Source organism: Cyprinus carpio, chromosome B14, assembly GCF_018340385.1.
Source record: "Cyprinus carpio isolate SPL01 chromosome B14, ASM1834038v1, whole genome shotgun sequence".
Taxonomy (NCBI): Eukaryota; Metazoa; Chordata; class Actinopteri; order Cypriniformes; family Cyprinidae; genus Cyprinus; species Cyprinus carpio.
The window spans coordinates 4,695,095-4,714,861 of record NC_056610.1 but is presented as its reverse complement, the minus strand read 5'-3'; the positions used below and the strand labels follow the sequence as shown (position 1 = coordinate 4,714,861).

The following is a 19,767-nucleotide window of genomic DNA, read 5'->3' as shown; positions in this document are numbered from 1 at the left end:
GTAAAATTAACCCAAGATGGGCTCTGTCCTGTATTTACCCAGCCCTTTAACCCAGTGTTTTTAGAGTGGAATAGCAAAGAACACAGCTATCAAAATGAAGTGAAGTGACATACAGCCAAGTATGGTGACCCATACTCAGAATTCATGCTCTGCATTTAACCCATCCAAAGTGCACACACACAGCAGTGAACACACACACACCATGAACACACACCCGAAGCAGTGGGCAGCCATTTATGCTGCGGCGTCCGGGGAGCAGGTGGGGGTTCGGTGCCTTGCTCAAGGGCACCTCAGTCGTGGTATTGCCGGCCCAAGACTCGAACCCACAACCTTAGGGTTAAGAGTAAAACTCTCTAATCATTAGGTGTTGAATACAGTTAAAAAAAAACAAAGGAAACAATGACCTTACCAATGAATGTTTCCATGAGAGATTCTTTCATTTAGTGCATCAAAAAATGTGATGAGGCATTCTGTATTGGACTGATAGTGTGTATGTGGCACCATCATTGGAGATGGCAGCACACAAGGTGATATTGACGCAACTGTTGCCTGAATTTCATTTGAAACTTGAGCTGTTTTTCTCCTCCACCATGTATGCAAACTCCTCTTTCTCTGGCCCTCTGCCATCCTCTCTTACTCTCCTTCCATGCCTTTGGCCTCTTTGCTCCATGCTTGCAAATAGCAAGACAGAGGTGAAATCTTTTATAGAGGGATGAGGACTGATTGCTGATTGAAGAGTCATCAAAATGAGTTTCACACAGGTCCATTAGAGATTCATAATTATGCAAGTACTTTCTATCAGCTGTGAATAGATAGATGTTTTCCTTTAGTTCAACACAGTGAATCCAATAGAGTTTGGGGTCTTTCAGAGAGATCAGTTTTGACAAAGGGTGTGGAAAATGTGTGAAACAAATAAAATAGTGTCCAGGCATTTGCAAGAGAAGACTTCTGCTGTGCTAAGAATGCGATGAAGAAGATCAGGTGGATCCCAGTTTCATTAAGCCTGTCTCCACAAATGAGAAAAACTGTAATCTTGTGAGAAAACACAGGCATGTTTCTATATACAGGTTACAAAACTTAACAAAAGGTTACAGGTTATACAGGTTTTTGATCCTTCCACTTTTTGCAGGCAATGAAAGATAAATACTCAATAGTGTGTTAAAGCAGTTGTATTGTTTGTACACTTTTGATCTGTCCCAGTAATAGTAATCATTCAAATACGTCAGAAGATTTTATTTTCCAAAATCATAGAGTTACACGTACGTAAACAGTTACAGTAATAACAAGAGAATCATCACTTATTTTATGTTGTTAGTCAGTGAGTCAGAAAGATATATATATATATATATTTTTTTTTTTAGTAGGCTGCTGTGCTGGTACTATAGTGCATTGATGGTATCAGATGATAATGCCATATACGATACTGTACCAAATGATTACCATTTAGCCTATTGTATATTTACTTGGTACTTCAAGATCATTTGAAAAATATTTTGGTCCAGAAAAAACTATCTGTGTGTGTTTTGCATGTTTTGTTATTAAGTCACGAGCTTTGTGTGTGAACACTAGAGGTCAGCAGTGAGTCATAAGTCGTATGGATCCACAAAGAGCAAGATTTGAGCTCATTAGCAGTACCTTTTTCAGTTACTTTATTTTTTAGTTTCACCTTAGACAAACTTGTATCAAACTACAGTTTCAGTAAATAAAACTACAAACACATTAAAATTTTCTTTAAAAGCCATCAACCGACTGGATCACAGAATGAGATCATTTCTCACCTTATTGTTTATAAATGAAAGTGGCCTGTAACTCTTTAACAAACCCTTTCATCTTAAAGCAAATCAGTGACATATATTTGGAGTGAGCATTTTAGTATGTTTTTGCATCATGACCCGTCAGTCTGCTCCTTGAACCGTTCAAGCAGGCCATTGAAAAGACACATTGTTTCTTAAGGCTGGGCACTGAGTCTTCAGCTGTGTTCACTGTGTAGGAGACTGAGAAAGAACACTGAGCACATCACTGCTGCCTACAGACATGGGTAAGTACAGCATTTCTACTCATTAAAAGGGACGTTTTTAAGCAATTCTGTATATTTTTAAAAAGGGTTTTTTTTTTTGTTTTGTATTTTTATAATAGTGCAAAGAAAGCTGAGCTTTGCATATGAAGAGATGGTTTATCACTGCAATTGAGACTTAACATCCCAGCAAGTTTCGTGTGCAGTCAAATGCAGGAGCTTTTCTCAGAACTAACTCTGCTTCTGTTCATTGTTTTAGCTCAGTATCTTTTAATCATCTAGTGTTTAGAGGATTTTTAGAGAAGCCAGTTGTCCTTTCAGAGAAACCACAGGTGTAGATCATCACTTCAACTGTGAACATGGTTCACTATTGTTTCACCTCCACAGTGTCTCAGTACTTTTTGTCGTAATTTTTATTTATGTTTTTTTAATTTTAAGACTTTTTTTTTTACCAGCTATGACTCATTCTCCTTTTAGGTTTACATGCAGTTCATGCAAGCATGCAATTTTTGAAAGAAGTGTATTATTTTCATCAAAGCTGCATTTTATGTGATCAAAAACTGCAATAGAAACCGCGATGTTGTGAAATATTATTACAGTTAAATATACGTTTTCTATTTTAACATTTCTTAAAGTGTGAATAATTCCTTTGATGGCAAAGCTGAATTTTCAGCTGCCGTTACTCCAGTTGTGATGCACTTAACTTTATATAACATGCTACTGCTGAGTTGCAGTATATTAAAAAGTATTACTAAAAAAAAAAATAATCTAAAATGATGTAAACAAAACATCCAAAATAAACCAGATATAAATCAAACAGTTTGACCCCAAGGGGATTTTAACCATCAGCATTCCGTCGATGCACTCCACCCCAGATCTCCCCCCTCTTTATTCACTCTCGTTCCTCCCCGTGCTCATTTCAGTCGGTCTGTAGGGGGCTGAGGTGGCACCGGCTCTTTGTTTGCTTGTCATTGCTGGCCCTCGTGTTGCATCGAGACAAAGGCTATTGTCAGTGCAGCCACAAAAAGACACCCTGGCTCTTGGTCCTCCTTATTTTCTCACACTCTTCATGGCGTGGTACAGACCAGCTCCATCGCCATCCCCCTCTGCAGCACATGATACGGATGGAGGAAGAATGCCCACTTACACCGGTCCACCCAGACTCACACACTTAGCTGCAGCTGCCGCTTTGTTGCAATGGCACGTTGCAGTGTTTGGGATTTGGCACATGTGAATGGATTGTGAATAGACGTCTATGACAGTATGAGCTTGTTATATTGTTTTGGATTTGAATAAGCACTGTTTGCAGTGGATATTGTTACAAAAATGGTGTGCACGTGATGTATTTCATGGTGTGCATGAAACTGGTTCCCAGCGCCAAAAGTTTCGAGAAACTTCTCCTTAGTCAACAACAGTATAAATAAACTAGATATTTATGTTTTTCTGTTGAAAGTGTGAGAAGTGAGACCCATGATGCTGGAGTGTTGGTTGCCAGGTTGCGCTTTCAAGGTGGTTATTTCCTACACCAAAGTTGAATTCTTATGGTCATTGGTTTGTTTAAATTACTAACTAAGCAACCGTATAAATGCTTCACTTAGCAGACACTACTAATTATACTAGCCTAACTGTCTTGGGACGTCTATAGCACCAGTGCTCAGAAGCTTTTACACTCTTGGGATTTTTGACACCAAATTTAGTGACTTTCCCTTTGTTGCTGGAACTTTTATTAATGTTCTATGGCAAGGAGCTATTTCTGTGATAATTAATTGTGTGTGGATCTATCTATCTATCTATCTATCTATATACTGTATCTCAAATGTAAATGAAAACCAATGAGAATTTGGTTGTTTTAAAATAGGAATAGGCTGTATAAACAGGAAACAAATGTAAAACGCTGATATGACGTGATGAAGCTTCAGTTACTTTTTATTGAATGCAACACGTCTCTTGCTGTATTTAATCCAGTTCAGTTTTATTTTTATAGCACTTCTCACAAAACATATTGTTTCAAACCATTTTAAGTGATATAATTTGGCACCAGTGAATCAAGCATCATTTTTTTTTCTTCTTTTTTTTGAGCCCCAGTGAGCAGCCACAAGTTAAGAAAACAAACTTCAGTGGTGAGGTGTTGGAGGAACCAGACTCATCCTACTCTGGCAACAAAATAATGTCATATGACAATATATAATATATAGTCATGTGTTCAATTAAACAGGCAAAATCTTTTAATGTATTATTAAAGAAGTAAATGCAGCTTATGATTGTAATCTTTCCAATATAAGTATAATATTATGGCAGTTTTGTAAGTTCATTCTTTGTTGCCTTGCTGTCATCTGCAGTCGTCAAAAGTGCAGCTGGGTCCAAACTGAAGCTGGTGAAGTCTGTAGTAAAAACAGGAAAAGCAAAAGGAGAAGGATTCTTAGATGCTGTTCATATCATGTCAGGCAAAGATGATCATGTGCATGTTTTGATTTTATCAGACATGGCTGCAGCACTAGGTTATAAAAGTGTTGTGTGAAAGCTTGGCTGAAGAGATTTAATCTTAAAGCATTTTCAGAAAGGTTAGTACAGAGTTTAGATGCCAAATGCAAAAAAAAAATAAAAAAAATAAAAAATAAATTCCGTACTCCCCTTTAGTGGGACCTATAAGGTGTTTAAGGCCTTATGAGTGAATAACAATATTTTATACTTGATGCGGGACTTTGAGATGCCACTGTAGATGTGATTAAATTTTCTGGACCCAGTAAGAGCTCTTGCCAGCTGTATTTTGATCTGTTTTTACAGCCACCAGGTAATGCATTTTAATAATCGAGTCTTGAGGCATGCAAGACTTAAAAGAATAAATTAACTTTGATAATTTAGAAATGTCATCTTGTCTAGAGGAAATGTAGAGCTAAGTATGATAAGCATTAGTGTAAGTTAATTGTGTTTCCCAATAATATTTGGCTGCATGTATAAGGAAAACAGCAGAGGGCCTAATACAGAGCCTTGTGGCATGTATCATATGCATTTTCTAAATGTCTGATATGGTAAATGATCAGAAAATGAGAGAAACTGATCCTTCGTATGTTTTTGTCATGAATCTCAGGTTGTTATGAATGCTGTATGCGCTGTCTGGGAGGAGTGCCGTACGTCTCTCTGGTGGCCACTCTGCTGTGTTTCTCTGGCATTGCTCTGTTCTGCGGCTGTGGACATCAGGCCCTGACAGAGAGTGAAAGACTTATCGAGACTTACTTCACCCGTGACCATCAGGACTTCATCACCCTAGCGTACCTGTGTGTGCCAATTGATGTTCAATCCAGATGAATCTACTTTGATTTTTTTTAGTTTATTTACCCATAATCTCAAGCTTCACAATACAAAATAATATGAAATGGCATGTTTGAATAAAGCTTTTTAAGGTGTCAAAAGGGAATTTGTGCTTTGAATGATCAGGCATCTTTTTATTACAAACATGTCTTTCTCTCTCTCCTGTAGTATTGAGTATTTTCAGTACATCATCTATGGCCTGGCCTCCTTCTTCTTCCTGTACTGTATAATCCTGCTGGCTGAAGGTTTTTACACTACCAGTGCAGCTCGGCAGTCATTCGGAGAATTTCGTAGTACAGTTTGTGGTCGCTGTCTCAGCACAACGGTGAGTGATCTGCAGTGTGAGTTTCACTTTGCGTTGGCTACTTTGCAAAATGTTGCCTGCTCATCTTGTTACAAACACATGTCCCTTTCTTCCTTTAATTAAAAGGGGAAATTTGAAGGAATTTGAATGTTGCTTATTTCCATATGTTGACCGTATATAGTTACCAGAGGCCAAGATTCTAAATGTTTAAAGGGGTCATGAACTGACTTTATCATTTTATACTGTTCTCTGAGATCCACTTATAATTTTAACTAGATTTTTGAATCAAAAACATCATAAGTTAGAAGTAATAGGCTATTTGCGTAGCATTCCTTCTGATCCCAACATTTGGAAAGAGTGGATGAACTTTATATTTTATGAAGTTCGAGTATATTGAATCCAACAGTATTGTCGCAACACACAAGTGTGAGTAACTTTTTTTATTACATGACCACTATTGCTTTGTCTGTTATTACAGATCTTTTGATATTTACTGAGTATTTTTGCATTTTAACCTAAATCACAGCAGCATATCTATGAGGAATGTATGCTGTCAAACATACATAAGCCAATCATAGCCGTGTGTGTTTACTTCTGAGTCTACAATCCATCACACCTATTCAAACAGAGCGCTCTGATAAGGGAGGGATCAAAAACAGGACAGAAAACACTGTTTTTCCACAACTTGGCACTTCACAGCATCTTGTTGTCTTCAAAACCATCTTTATTGTTTGTTTTCTGCGTAGACCACGCCTCTCTCGTAAACACTACATGCCTGAATCGATGGGCGGGGCTAAAGAGGCAGTAATGTAGGATCGGTGGGTGGGGCTAAAGACACTGATGTAGAATCAGTGGGCGGGGCTAAACAAGCAGCGATGTAGAAGCAGGCGTTGATCATCTTCTGCGGAGGCGGTGCTTATCACACTATTACATCATAGATTAACACATTCCACAAGCTGTGGTTGACTGCCTTCAGTATAAGCTGTTTTTAGACTAACGGGAAAGTTTTGAGTTCTGAAACTCACAGAATGTTTTTATAGCACAATGACCTCTTATATAAGCACATTTTGGTTTCTCAGTTCATGACACCTTTAATGTTGTGTTAACATCGTAAAATTCATCTCTTGAATGTATAAATGCATTTTTTTGTGTGTGTGTGTGTGTGAACTCTTCATTTAAAATAAAACGCATCAAACTGATAAATGTATTATATGTTTTCCTCAGTTCATCGTGATCACGTATTTCCTGGTTGTGGTCTGGTTACTGGTGTTCTCCCTCTCTGCGCTTCCTGTCTACTTTTTCTACAACATGGCAAACACCTGTCACACTATCAACATCCTCTCTGAGACGCCCTCCAGCATCAACCAGCTGTGCATTGATGCCAGACAGTATGGTAATGACCCCGCAATACATTTATGGTATCGTTTCTGTCTCTTGACAGAGATTTGATATCACTGCTATGTAACATTGATTAAAGTCCGATGTCTTTTGAAGTGTCCCGATGTTCAGATATTTTCAGGAAAGAGGTACATGAATAGGCACACTAATACTTTGGCAAGCTTGATTTCACACATTTTTTTGCATTCCGAAATAGGTGAGATCACAACACAAGTGGATTGCTACAAGAGGTGCTATTTTGTACTTTAGCCAAAGAGGTATATGGGTGCTTCTCAAACCAAAGGCTGCAACTTTTAATTTAAGAAAATACCTTTCAATTAACTTATTTCTGATTTTTTATTAATAATTGAGTGGCAAACATATGACTACCGCCTGTTTTCTTCCAGTGGTTTAAAACATGGGCAGTTTAGTGTTAGAACATAAATTCACAAAAAAAAAAAAACATGAATTGCTTCACCTGGGAATTGGAATGTGTGCAAATAATTGTTGGTGATTGGAGAATTTTTTTAACCAGTCATCTGAGCTATAAATGGCATGTGATTCCAACATGAACACAACACCACATGTTGGGTCAATGACATGATGATTTTTTTACTCAAAAATACATTAAAATACCATCATACTGAATTGAATACACCTTTTGTGAATTAAGATTTTTCTGAAATAAATACTATAGATATTAAGGTCAAAAATATCAATGTGTCCTGACCTTGTAATGAAGAACATCATAAAAGTAGGAAATTCATCATAGAAAATCTAGTTTTAGTATGCATATTTTATTATTTTGTGGAAAAAAATATTTCAACAAAACTATTTCACTGCTTATTAATATTTGAAGAATTATCAGGGAAAAAACAGGAAATTATATCCTACAGACTTGTCAAGGACAATAAGTCTAATAAATTATCAGATAATTTGACACATTTATGACAAGATGAGGTTAATTTTAGTTGTAAAATGTGATGTGGTGTAAATCCCTAAAAACCTAAGTATGTTTATTACTTAAAATGTAATTAAAATTACAAATATTTCTTACCTTAATAATGATTAAGACAATGGTACTACATTAAAGTCACAAAATTTCTTGGAAATAAATGTTTTTCATGACTATTTACAAATGTTACAGAAGTTATTTCTAAGAACTTGGCACATAAACTAAAAGATTTTTCCTTTTATCAGGGACATTATTATTGTCGTTGACCCACATGTGCACAAATATGAAAGCACACTTGAAATTAATTTTCTAAATGTCTGCATACGTTTCTGGCCTTAAAATGTTAAACTCTGTTCTCTTAATGTGGTGTCATTTAAACTGACACAAATTTCAATAAAAAAATCATTGTGCCTTGATCTTTTTCATGCTGTTACATTGTGTTTTATGTCTCTGTATCCCTAGGTTTACTTCCATGGAAAGCAGTACCAGGAAAGGCTTGTGGGATGACCCTGTCTAACATCTGCAAGACAAGAGAGGTAAGACATGGCCCCGGGCGACATACGATTCAATGTCTTTATATAATTCTTTAGAAAACCTTCCTCAAAGCCTTGTCAAATCCAAAGCCAAGACCACATTCACGCTGCGCAGTGAGTGTTTAGGATGTCACGTTCCTGACTTGTTTTTCAGTTTTTCCTGACCTATGATCTCTACATCGCTGCCTTCGCTGGAGCGGGGATGACGGTCTTGGCTCTGGTGAGTGTCCAGAACAGAAGACAATCACACTGTGTTCTCATGACGTCATTCCTGTAGGTGTCAAGGAATTCTGTTCCTGCATTTATTAACCTCTTCTTGCGCTGTGTGAACATGATGCTTACTGTAGTTCTAGACTAAATGTGAACATGCATTTATTCATCTCATTCCTACAAAGATTTAAAAAGTAATGCAAATGTAATGTAACACATTACTTTCCATAAAAAGTTAAATTTTACGTTCCAATTTTGTAATGCATGACTTTTAAAAGTAACTTTCCCCAACACTGGGGAAAACAAAGTAATTGGCGTTATTTATTTGAAAAAGTAATGCATTACGTTACTTGCATTGCTTGTAATTCGTTACCCCCCTACACTGGTCACAGTATCATAGCAAACCACATGGCAGCATCATGCCAACAACTCAGAATACCTCTGTAACTGCATAGCAATGTGGTAAAAATCACTCAGATCTTAGCAATCACATACCAACGCCTTAGTTTGAAATGCAGGAAAAAAAGGGAAAAAAAACTCAATTTTAAAAGGGTCATCATGAACTGCCTGTGTTTTTTTATTTTGCACTGTTCTCTGAGGTCCACTTATAATGTTATTAAGATTTTTACATCGAAAAACATAATTTAGAAGTAATCAGCTATTTTCTGTCCTGTTTTTAACCCCTCATCAGAACGCTCTGTTTGAATAGGCCTGGAGGATTGTAGACTCATAGTAAATGTCCACTGCTGTGATTGGCTTGTGTATGTTTGACAGACTACTGCTGTGATTAAAAAAAAACATAGATACTCATGTCAAATGATCTGTTTAACAGACAAAGCAATACCAAGTAACAGTTACCCACACTTGTGTGGTGCGGCATTACTGTCGGATCCAATATAATTGCACAGCATCGTCTTTTTAGTTTCAATCTTTCTGAAAATCCTGCAACAAATTGTGCCTTGTTTGTAAACGAATCTGCTGTAAAATGAAGTGAACAAAGGACCTAGTTCTTACTGACGCAGTCTGCACTTCATTCAAAATAAAGTTCATTCACTCTTATGATGGGATCAGAAGGAAGGCAACGCAAACACCGTTTTTCATAACTTGGCACTCCGCAGCGTTTTGTTGTCTTCAGAGACATCTTTATCGTTTGTTTTCTGCGTAGACCTGCGTGTTTGCCTCTCTCGTAAACAGTACATTCACGAATCGGTGGGCGGGGCTAATTAGGCAGTGATGTAGAACCGGTGGGCGGGGCTAAACAGGCAGTGATGTAGAAGCAGGCGTTGATCGTTTTCTAAGGAAAACGAGTGCTTATCCGCACTATTATGTCATAGAGTCGTACATTCCACAAGCTGTCATTTTGACAGACTGCCTTCAATATAAGCTGTTTTAGACTAACGAGAAAGTTTTGAGTTCTGGAACTTACAGGATGTAAGATGATAACTATAAAGATAATGATAAAGATACAGTTCTAAAAAATCATTCTCAATGTCAAAGAATAGCAAAGTCCACACCACAGCTATACAAGGCATAGATAAACTATATCGTTGGAATCACTTTCAGAACTTTTTTTTTTCAGGAGATGATCCATAAAAACATTGACACACAATCAGAATTGAATGCGGCAGATGGGTGTGTGCTTAGAATAAACAAATGATATCATCCGCTGGTGTGGACGCTAATATAGTTATCTTTAAAGTTGTCATTCTTGGTGTGAACAGCTTTTAGCCACCACCCTGCAAACCACACAGAACACCAACTACACTGCAATTTGTAAAAAAATAAATACAAATGGGTTAAAAATAACATAAGATAACATAACTGATAACATCATAGCAACACTCTAGTAGCAACATTATAATATCGTTAAAAAACACTTAAAGGGTTAATTCACCCAAAAATGAAAATTAGCCCATCAATAACTCACCCTCAAGGCATCCTAGGTGTATACGACTTTCTTCTTTCAGATGAATCCAGTCAGAGTTATATTTAAAATTGGCTTTGATCTTTCAAGCTGTTTCTTTGTAGTTAGGTGTTGCATTGCCTCAGTCCAAAAGAAATGAAATAAAAAGCACCCATCCATTAAAAAAGTCCTCCTGTAGCAAGTCAATGTGTTTTTGTAAGAAAAATATCCATATTCAAAACGTAATAATCAATTTAATGTAGCTTGCACTCACTGTTGTATACGGAAGCAGCTCCGGGTGGATGATGTATGAGGTCGGTGAACTAACCCTTTAAAGTAAAACCAGTAAAAGCATAGTAATGCTTTGGCAACCACCTACAACACCCTAGCACTGTGGTTTTGGTCTTCACGGGGAAAACACCACAGCTTTCTGATTAGTCTCTGGTCACTGGGTCACATTTATTATCTTGTGTTTGTCTTTCTCTCTTCAGATCACATACACTGTGTCCACCACCTATAACTTTGCGGTTCTGCGGTTTCTGGGAAGGAAAGGCATCAGTCCGCGCTGTTAATGGCTGTTCTGTCCTGCTGTCCTTCTACGGTCAATAACAGCACCATATTGGAGCACTTTAGAAATTCTCATCCTCTTCTTTTCCACAACACAATTTCCTGACATTCTTTTCGATTTTTTTTTTTTGGGATGTAAAGATTTACAAACAGTATTTGGAATCCTTGCTCCAAACTGTCTTTCATCTGATTTTTCTACCTATATATACTGCTCCCGACCACTAGAGGAAATATTCTGCCTTCAAGTCTTCTGGGATGTTATAACTGTGCTAATGTAACAAAACATGATGTAACAGCATTGGGTGTGTAACAGATTCTTTATATAGTTTTTTCAACATTTCTTCTCCTCTAAATCATGTCTTCCATCATTATCGAGAGCACCTCTGCATGTAAACAATGCAAACGCATGCGTTGTGATACTCTCCATAATGGCAGAAGACATGATTTTTTTGGACAAGAATTGTTGAATAAAGTCATTATTTTGTTTTCTTTGCACACAAAAAGTATTCTTGTAGCTTCGTAAAATTACAGTTGAGCCACTGATGTCACATGGACTGTTTTTCCGATGTCCTTACCACGTTTCTGGGTCTAGGAACGTTGCAGTTGCATTGCTGTCTATGCACGGTCAGAGAGCTCTCGGATTTCATCAAAAAAATGAATTGTTGTTTTAAGCAAAAACGAACAATATTTTGTTATTTTTTAAAAAACAAGACTTAATATCTTAAGTCATTTTGCTTCTTAAGTAAATGTATCTTGATTCAAGAATGTTTAGATATTTGTACTAGAAAACAGAGTAAAATTATCTGGAATTTCCTGTGCTTTTACATCATAAATATGATCATGCCAACATGACTTGAAGGCAGCTATAAACCCTTAATTCATTTTTTATCCTTTTTAGGTCAAGAATGCATTGCTTTTTGTTTTTAGAAATCTGATAGGATAGTTTGAGTTTTATTTTATGTATCTGCTATCAAATACCTAATCAAATATTTTTGTTTACAGCTAGTATACAAGTCCATTTAAAACCGTCTGGTCTATCCATAATTGAAATCACTTGATTGGACCAAAAATATTCTTGTTTCAGAAAATAAAAGTAAAAATAATAATTGGTATAGTACTACCATATCATAAGATTATTAGATGCTTAAAAAGAATCTCAAGGTGATGATGGCTGGTTTCCTTGGTGACCATCCCTCACATCTGGTTGCCATGGAGAGACACAGCAATGTGTGCTGTTTTCTTGTGACCCCAGCGCTTTTTTCTCACAGCCTCTTGAAAGGACTGAGAAAAGCCTAAACAATGGATGAGCCCCTCTTTGTTTAGAGGACAGCCCCGGCACAAATTCATGCTAGGGGTCAGTTTACGCGTCAGAAGGTTTCGCCCACTGACAAAGAGGCTTCTGGGACTTTCCAGCTGCTTGAATAAAAGCTTTCTGTGACTGGTGCACAGATGCGTCTGATGATGTTTGAGCAGGTATTTTCCCGCAGAGCGTGTCGTTTACTAATAGTGTTCCGTGGCTGGGATCTTTCACTAAAAATTAAGAGTTAAAGACGGTTCGGTTTCATTTTGTTTGTTTTCTCTAGATGATTTTTTTTCTTTACAAAAGGTAACCAATTCAGGATGTTTTAATTTATTTCATCCTGAGCATTTTTTTTTATAAATAATACATGTTGGATGCTTGATCACCCCATAAATTTTAGTGTAAATTTTAGTGTAGACTGAAAGCAGTAGTTGACCTGAATAGCTGACAAATGAAAGCTGTCATAAATTACTTGCACATATGTTGTTCCAAACCCGTATCGCCTCACTAAAGGCAATATGTGACTAGTGCACGACATTCAGAGTCTTCTGAAGTCACACAACTGAAATTGAATTCGTGTCCTTCAACATACTTCTAAATGTCATGTGTGCTTCCTTGTATTCAAATTTGACTCGACATTTGTATCAAACCTGTTAGAATACATCACAGAAGGCTTCAGATGTGGTGCACAAGTCACATGGAATACAAATTTGATGCTTTCTCTTATTATAGAGCATTTTCTATCATTGTATAAAAAGAGCAGCATGAACATTTTTGAAAATATCTCCTTTTTGTTACACGTCATACAGGTTTGGAGCAATGTGATAAAACAGTTTTCATTGGCGTGCAAACTGTTAATGTTGCTTTGTAACTCTAATTATCAGGAGATTGTTGTTGTTATTGTATAACGCTTTCTTTTGCTGAATTTCCAATTAATTGGTGATTTCTTTTTATTCATCAGATGGCTTATTCCTTTGGTTTATTATTAGCACTAACAGTATTTCTTAGATATGTTTCAGCTCAGGTTTCTTGTTTTAACCTGCTGCTCGGCTGCACAGTTTGTTGGTGTAAAAACTGATGTCTGGGAGGTTTAGCAGGAAATAAAGGTCAGTGCCTTTCACCAGTGATTCATGTGTTTTGTTATTCATAGATTCACTGTCCACTGCATCTAGCAGCATGGCAGCTTGTTTTCAAAGAGCGTCATCGCAGAGAGAAGGAGGAGAGGAGGCTGCACACGCTCTTCGGCCGAGTGTTCACTGAACACAGAGGAAGTCTCTGTTCTCCTTATGTGCTTCACGCAGCCGACGTGTGACGTGCACACTTTCTGCCCACTAAAAGTGGTTTGGTTATTATTTCCGAGAATACCGAAACCATTGATTTGATGTTATGAAATAAACACGATATTTCAGTTATGACGTTTATGTTGCAGTTTAACATGTTGAAAACTATGACGGTATACGAGTTAAACCAAATCTGTCTCATAAACCACACAAAATGATCGCTGTTGCAGTTTGTTTATTCATCGCATTGGATTCTTGCAAAGTAAATTTGCAAACAAAACAAGTCTCCACCTCCTTATTGCACTGGAGATGACATTGTGAAACAGTAGGGTAACACAAAACACCACAAATTTAGGCCATTTAAAGATGTCTGTTAGCATGTCCGTAAATACAGTATTATCCAGAGCAAAGCATACAAACCTTATACAAATCAAACTGGAAAAAGTGACAAATAGTCAGTACATTCATTGCAGTAATGCCCTTAATTAACCACAGTTTACCCCCCACAATTCTCTACCATGGTTGTGACTGGTCACACTGACAAATGAACATTATAAAATATGGTATTATTAATGAAACACAATACTCCTGTGATTTGTAACATCATAAATACTGTGGCAGGAATGCTACGACACCGGCTCGGGTGAATCTCACGACAAACATCCGTGTTAAATGCAAAAAACATGAACCATGCTAAAAACAGGGTTCATTTTCCTTACAAATAAAATGTAACTATTGACATTTCTTCATGAGATTCGCCTGCTTATTGAAACGCTTTAGTCTGCTTATCAAGTTGACATTTTGACTCATCAAAAGCCATTTGAAACACTAACACACGTCACAACAGTTGCACTTCTGCATCCTGTTGCGATTTAACACGGAGAATCTTTCCATTATGTAATACAGATCTGCTCATAGTGTAACATTTCTTCACCGGTACCTTGTTTTGCTGGAAATCACTAACAGTAAATAGACAAATACTGATTTTCCAACATTAGCAATGAATGTGTTCAGCAGGTTGAGTTCGAGAAACACAGTGTTGCATCTATTTCTGTCACAGTGTACCAATAATTGTGTGAGCATGTCCATCAACAAACACAAAGTAACAACATACAATGTCTTGTGTTTTACATGTATCACAAACGCATGACAGCAGGCAAGCAAAGGTCTGTAAACAGAAACATGGCTACATCTTACGCATTCATGCGAGAAACGGAAGCGTTCGAGAACATCAGCTGCCCAGTCCACAGATTTGGGCCTCTCTGGTTGTAATGAGGCTTACAGCAGTATGCAGAGTAAAGGCTGAGAAAACATTCATATTCTGGGAAAAGCACTAGGAAATAAGTCAGTATTATAAAAGATATAAGTACCTATAAATGCACTAAATCAAAATTTCTAAGCGGTCAAAGGTCAGTGCAAGATACTGGGAACCATGTGCTTTGGTTTCATATCAACATGTGACTGTGAGTCTCTTCAAGTCTGCTCCAGCATTAAATGGAGACAGGTCTTTACCAATGTTCCTACATGCTTTCAAAAAATGATCTGTGCATTTGTCTAAGCCACATTACTGAGTCATTTACTGAATCAGATGTGGTCTAAACCCTCAAACTGACCAACACACACACACACACACACACACACACAAACGAACACGCTCCTCATGCAACAGACTTTCATTCTTCATCAAACACTACAGCATTGCTGCCCAGATTCAGCATGCAATTAGGCGTGTAACATTTCTCAAATACACAAAAAACAACTCAAATCAAACAATACATATTACACATCTAAAACAACTCACTGTACCTTACAGAACAACTTAAAAATAAATCAAAATCAAATCAAAATAAAATGTAAAAAAAAAAAAAACTAAATTATTGTAATCTTTCGATAATGTGATGAAAGAAATTCCCTTTTTTGTGTGTAAAAGTAGTGCTGTGCTGATGCATCTCAGACAATTTGAGGTTATGTGTTTTACTACATGTACCGTGATGGGGTGAATCTACTTAAGAAACAGTCATATTTCAACCCCAAAAAATTTAATAAAAATTAAATCGTATCAAGAGTGCAAAGGTTTCTAATCATAGAATTGCTTCATTATGTGTGGACACGATTATTTTTCATAATTATTCAAACCAGCATAAATTGAAGCTGATATAACAAATGCTACAATAACAGATTAATCATTTAAGTAATACTTTATAAAGGAAAGTTAGATTTATTTGTTGTTTTAATGTTACAGTAATGATCATGAGATTACGGTAGTAAGAATTTGCTTATAAATCACAAAAATAATGTCATGGTCAAAAATCTGCTTCATTTTCTTTTTTTAAATTGTAATATCTTGTTTATTTATTCTTTAATAATATTTTAAGGTGAAATATGACCCCAAACGTGTTCTTCACCCAAAGAATAACTTAATAGCAAAATGCCTTCGTTCTTTCAATACCCTTCCTTCAATGCTCTTTCTCTCAAACAATATTTCATTACCCATAACAGTGCTCTGCAATATGTGACACTGTGGGTTATGTATTTGGAAATATCTGGAAAAATGAGTACCACAACATAATAGCTCAATAGTAAGATGGTCCGTTTAAAACTGGTGGAATACTAAAGGGAGGCTAGATCTGCGGTCCAGGACACGAAGCTATTATTAAACACAAGCAGACAAGCCTTTGACTGGGAAACCGTCAGTGTGGCGCTCTGCAGAGAGAGAAATCTGTATAAAATGCCTTTACTGTCGGGTAACTCCGTAGCCCACGAGACACGTCTGGCGTCTGTACCTACACAGAAAGCTCTCCAGCATACAGTATCAGCCAGAGAGACAGAGATTCATGCTGCGTTCAAGTCCTCCAGGGACATTCGTACTTACGAGTTGACAAGTCACTCTGTTTGGAAAAAAATTCGTTTTAACTTTTCTACAATAAACTTCAACGATTTTTTAAGACTCTACATCTACAAAATGATGAATAAAGAATATGCATCATTGTGTTTTTGCTTTTTTTGTTGTTTTTATGCAACTTATGAAGGTGATGTGAATCATTATATATTCTATGGTAATTATACACGGGGTGTTGGACAGTAATAGAGCAACGGAGTAACAGGTGCCTTTTTATTAATATGATTGACGAGGTGTTGTGTGACTGGGGCCCAACATTTGGTGCTACACCCCGATTATACAATAATATAATGTTTTGTATATGTACACTCTTAAAAATAAAGGTGCTTCACGGTGCCATAGAAGGACCTTTTTTCTGTCTAAATGGTTCCATTAAGAATCTTTAACATCTGAAGAAGCTCCTTGTGTTTTCTCGGTTTTAACGATTTTGAGCATCCATTAACAACGCAAAACACACGCATTATAAGTTTCTGCTAGTGATTTGAGAAAAATCATCAGAATCACGTAAATTGCAAACAGGCTATAAAGCCGCTTCATATCTATAGTCTTGGGCTGTTTCTTCAGCCATGTTTTTCACTGACACGCCCCCAACTCAGAAACTCAGGCTAAAAGAAAATTTTGAGTTCCCCACTCGTAATAATATGGAAGCCGGTTTCTGCCACTGAATTATTTTATTTTTTTTTTCATGTAATTGCGACTTCTCTCACAATTCTGACTTTTTTTCTCACGATTGCGAGTTTTCATTTTGCAATTCTGACTTTTTTTTTTCTCAGGACTGAGAGTTCACATCTTGCAGTTTTGATATAAACACGCAATTCTGAGAAATGAAGTCAGAATTGTGTGATATAAACTCACAAGCGTGAGAACACAGTCTTTTTTCTCCTCAGAACTGGACGTTATATTTTGCAATTTTATATTTCTGAGAAAAGAAAAGTCAGAACTGTGAGATAAAAAGTCGCAAATACCTTTTTATTTTTTTTATTCAGTGGCAGAAACGGGCTTCCATATAATAACGACTCTGTAGTGACGTTCAGGTGCGTTCAGCTGGTAAATACGATCTATCCGACATGACTTGGACGCAGCATTAGAGGCACCTCAACAGCAGGACGAGCGAGCCACTTTACGGTTTCCGTGGAGATCGATGGAGCTGCTCAGCAGGGTGTGGTCGATGGGGTCCTCGCTGGCCAGAACCTCCCGGACAGCAGCCTCGAAAGCGGCCCCCACGTTCCTGTCGTCCTTGGCGCTGGTCTCGAAGTACGGACAGCAGCCGTTTTCCTCACACCAGGCCCGGGCCTCGTCCTCGCCGACCTCCCGCTCCTCCTTGTCCACCTTGTTTCCCAGCACCACAAAGGGGAAGCGCTCCGGGTCCCGTACGTCTGAGTAATACATGAACTCCTTCTTCCAGCAGCCCAGGTTCTGGAAGCTCTGCAGGTCGTCCACGGCGAAGGTGAGCAGGCAGCAGTCCGCGCCGCGGTAGAAGGGCGTGCGCAGGCTCTTGAAGCGCTCCTGGCCCGCCGTGTCCCAGATCTGCAGGGTGACCAGCCGGCCGTCGATCTCCAGGTCGCGGTTGAGGAACTCCACGCCGATGGTGTGGAAGGACTGCGAGTCGAAGCGGTCCGTCACGTAGCGGTTCATCAGGGAGCTTTTGCCCACGCCGCCGTCCCCCAGGAGAATGACCTTCAGCAAGAGGCTCTTCCCGCTCATAACGGCCCCGGTGCCACACGTCTTCACTGCAGCCTGACAAACACACGCAGAGACGTTTACATTTCACCCAAAGCGACTTTTACAAACGAGGACAACAGAAGCAATCAAAATCAACAAATATAGACTCTATATATATATATAATAATCGTGATTAATCACATCCAAAATACGTTTTTGTGTACATAATGTGTGTGTGTGTACTGTGACACAGTTTATATATAGAAAATATTTGCATGTATTTATATGTTTATATTTATACAATTTATATAATTTATATTATATATGAACATACTTAATATATAACCAACACATTTTTTCTTAAATATATACATGCATGTGTGTGCATTTATATAAACATAATAAATATAAACAGCGCACACACATATGTACACAAAAACTTTTATTTTGGATGTGATTAATCATGATACACACACACACACACACACACACACATATATATATATATATATATATATATATATGAAGGACTATCTTCTACTTTCCTCTTCAACTTTTATGATTGTGAAAATATGAAGATAGGTGTGTGACAATATGATCTAATGTGCAATAATATCCATGGTTATTGCAACAAAATTCCAACATGTCCAAAAATTATTCAGACATCAGATATAATTTCTGATAGTTTTTACTAGTGGGTGCAGGACACTATAGTTAATCAGTGTAAGTGAGGATAGCAAAATAAAGTGAACTAGGTGTGTTTTCTTTAATTGCTAATGCGAATCCTCATTTGTAAGTCACAATTTGTGCTCAGACTAATATCCATAGACATTTTCATATCCCAACACTTACAAATAAAAACAAAAAGGCCAGTTTTAGAAGTCCTAAAATTGCGCAAAGACATACTACACAGTACTGGCAGAATGCAGTGCAATATTCTGCGTTATGTAATAACTTAAAGCATTTATTTGATTTATTTGAAATAGATCTAGAGCAGGAAACAGATGATGGTTCTCTGCGCATGCGCACAAGTGCATGACAGCTGTGTTTTTAGCACCAGAGTGCTCGAGCTAAGGTTTATCTTTATTACTCTCACTATTATCACTCGTTATAACTTAGCTCGTACTATGAATAATAAACATGGCTGACGCTTTTATATTTCGCGTTGGGTGTCATTTATCATACACGTATTCTCAGCCCTGTTAGCTCACTTTAGCTATATGACCAGCACAGTTTTAGATGCTTTATTAAATAAACTGCAGCACGGTTACGCATACGTGAACATGCATACAGGAGGAAAATAACCACTTTGCTCTTAAATGACTTGAATCATGTAAAAATACTCTCTGAATTACCTCATAATGTACCGCGAGCAGTGCTGCAGGATGCTGAGATTTCACGCGCTGCGTGTGTGATAGCGAGTGAGCGAGAGAGAGGGGGAGAGAGAGAGAGAG

At 37.5% G+C, this 19,767-nt stretch overlaps 2 protein-coding genes across 4 annotated transcripts; one reads left to right on the top strand and one right to left on the bottom strand.

Moving 5' to 3' along the window:
• Window positions 1-1,608: 1,608 nt before the first annotated feature.
• plp1a (proteolipid protein 1a) lies at window positions 1,609-14,584 on the top strand. 3 transcript variants are annotated; one of them, XM_042737817.1, is made up of 8 exons: window positions 1,609-1,872; window positions 1,954-2,038; window positions 5,103-5,289; window positions 5,492-5,648; window positions 6,852-7,020; window positions 8,422-8,495; window positions 8,647-8,712; window positions 13,623-14,584. In XM_042737817.1, exons 2-8 carry the CDS (start codon window positions 2,035-2,037, stop codon window positions 13,782-13,784), a joined length of 819 nt encoding a protein of 272 aa, XP_042593751.1. In that variant the 5' UTR covers window positions 1,609-1,872; window positions 1,954-2,034; the 3' UTR covers window positions 13,785-14,584. The 3 variants fall into 3 exon arrangements, with proteins under 3 accessions (XP_042593751.1, XP_042593749.1, XP_042593752.1); XM_042737815.1 differs by having other exon boundaries at window positions 1,609-2,038; XM_042737818.1 differs by lacking the exon at window positions 13,623-14,584 and adding an exon at window positions 11,097-12,732 and having other exon boundaries at window positions 1,614-2,038.
• Window positions 13,971-19,741, bottom strand: LOC109065245 (ras-related protein Rab-9B-like). Its single transcript, XM_042737819.1, has 2 exons — window positions 19,669-19,741; window positions 13,971-18,388 (listed from the first exon to the last, which is right to left on the bottom strand). Exon 2 carries the CDS (start codon window positions 18,353-18,355, stop codon window positions 17,747-17,749), a length of 609 nt encoding a protein of 202 aa, XP_042593753.1. The 5' UTR covers window positions 18,356-18,388; window positions 19,669-19,741; the 3' UTR covers window positions 13,971-17,746.
• Between the last annotated feature and the right edge of the window lie 26 nt (window positions 19,742-19,767).

What these genes read in the sequence shown, in the direction of transcription:
- plp1a (XM_042737817.1), top strand. An exon ending in TTCATCACCCTAGCGTACCT is followed by an intron (nt 5,290 to 5,491) that starts GTGTGTGCCAAT and finishes TCTCTCCTGTAG; the next exon opens with TATTGAGTATTTTCAGTACA. An exon ending in ACATCTGCAAGACAAGAGAG is followed by an intron (nt 8,496 to 8,646) that starts GTAAGACATGGC and finishes CTTGTTTTTCAG; the next exon opens with TTTTTCCTGACCTATGATCT.
- LOC109065245 (XM_042737819.1), bottom strand. Translation starts at nt 18,355, where the DNA reads ATGAGCGGGAAGAGCCTCTTGCTGAAGGTCATTCTCCTGGGGGACGGC.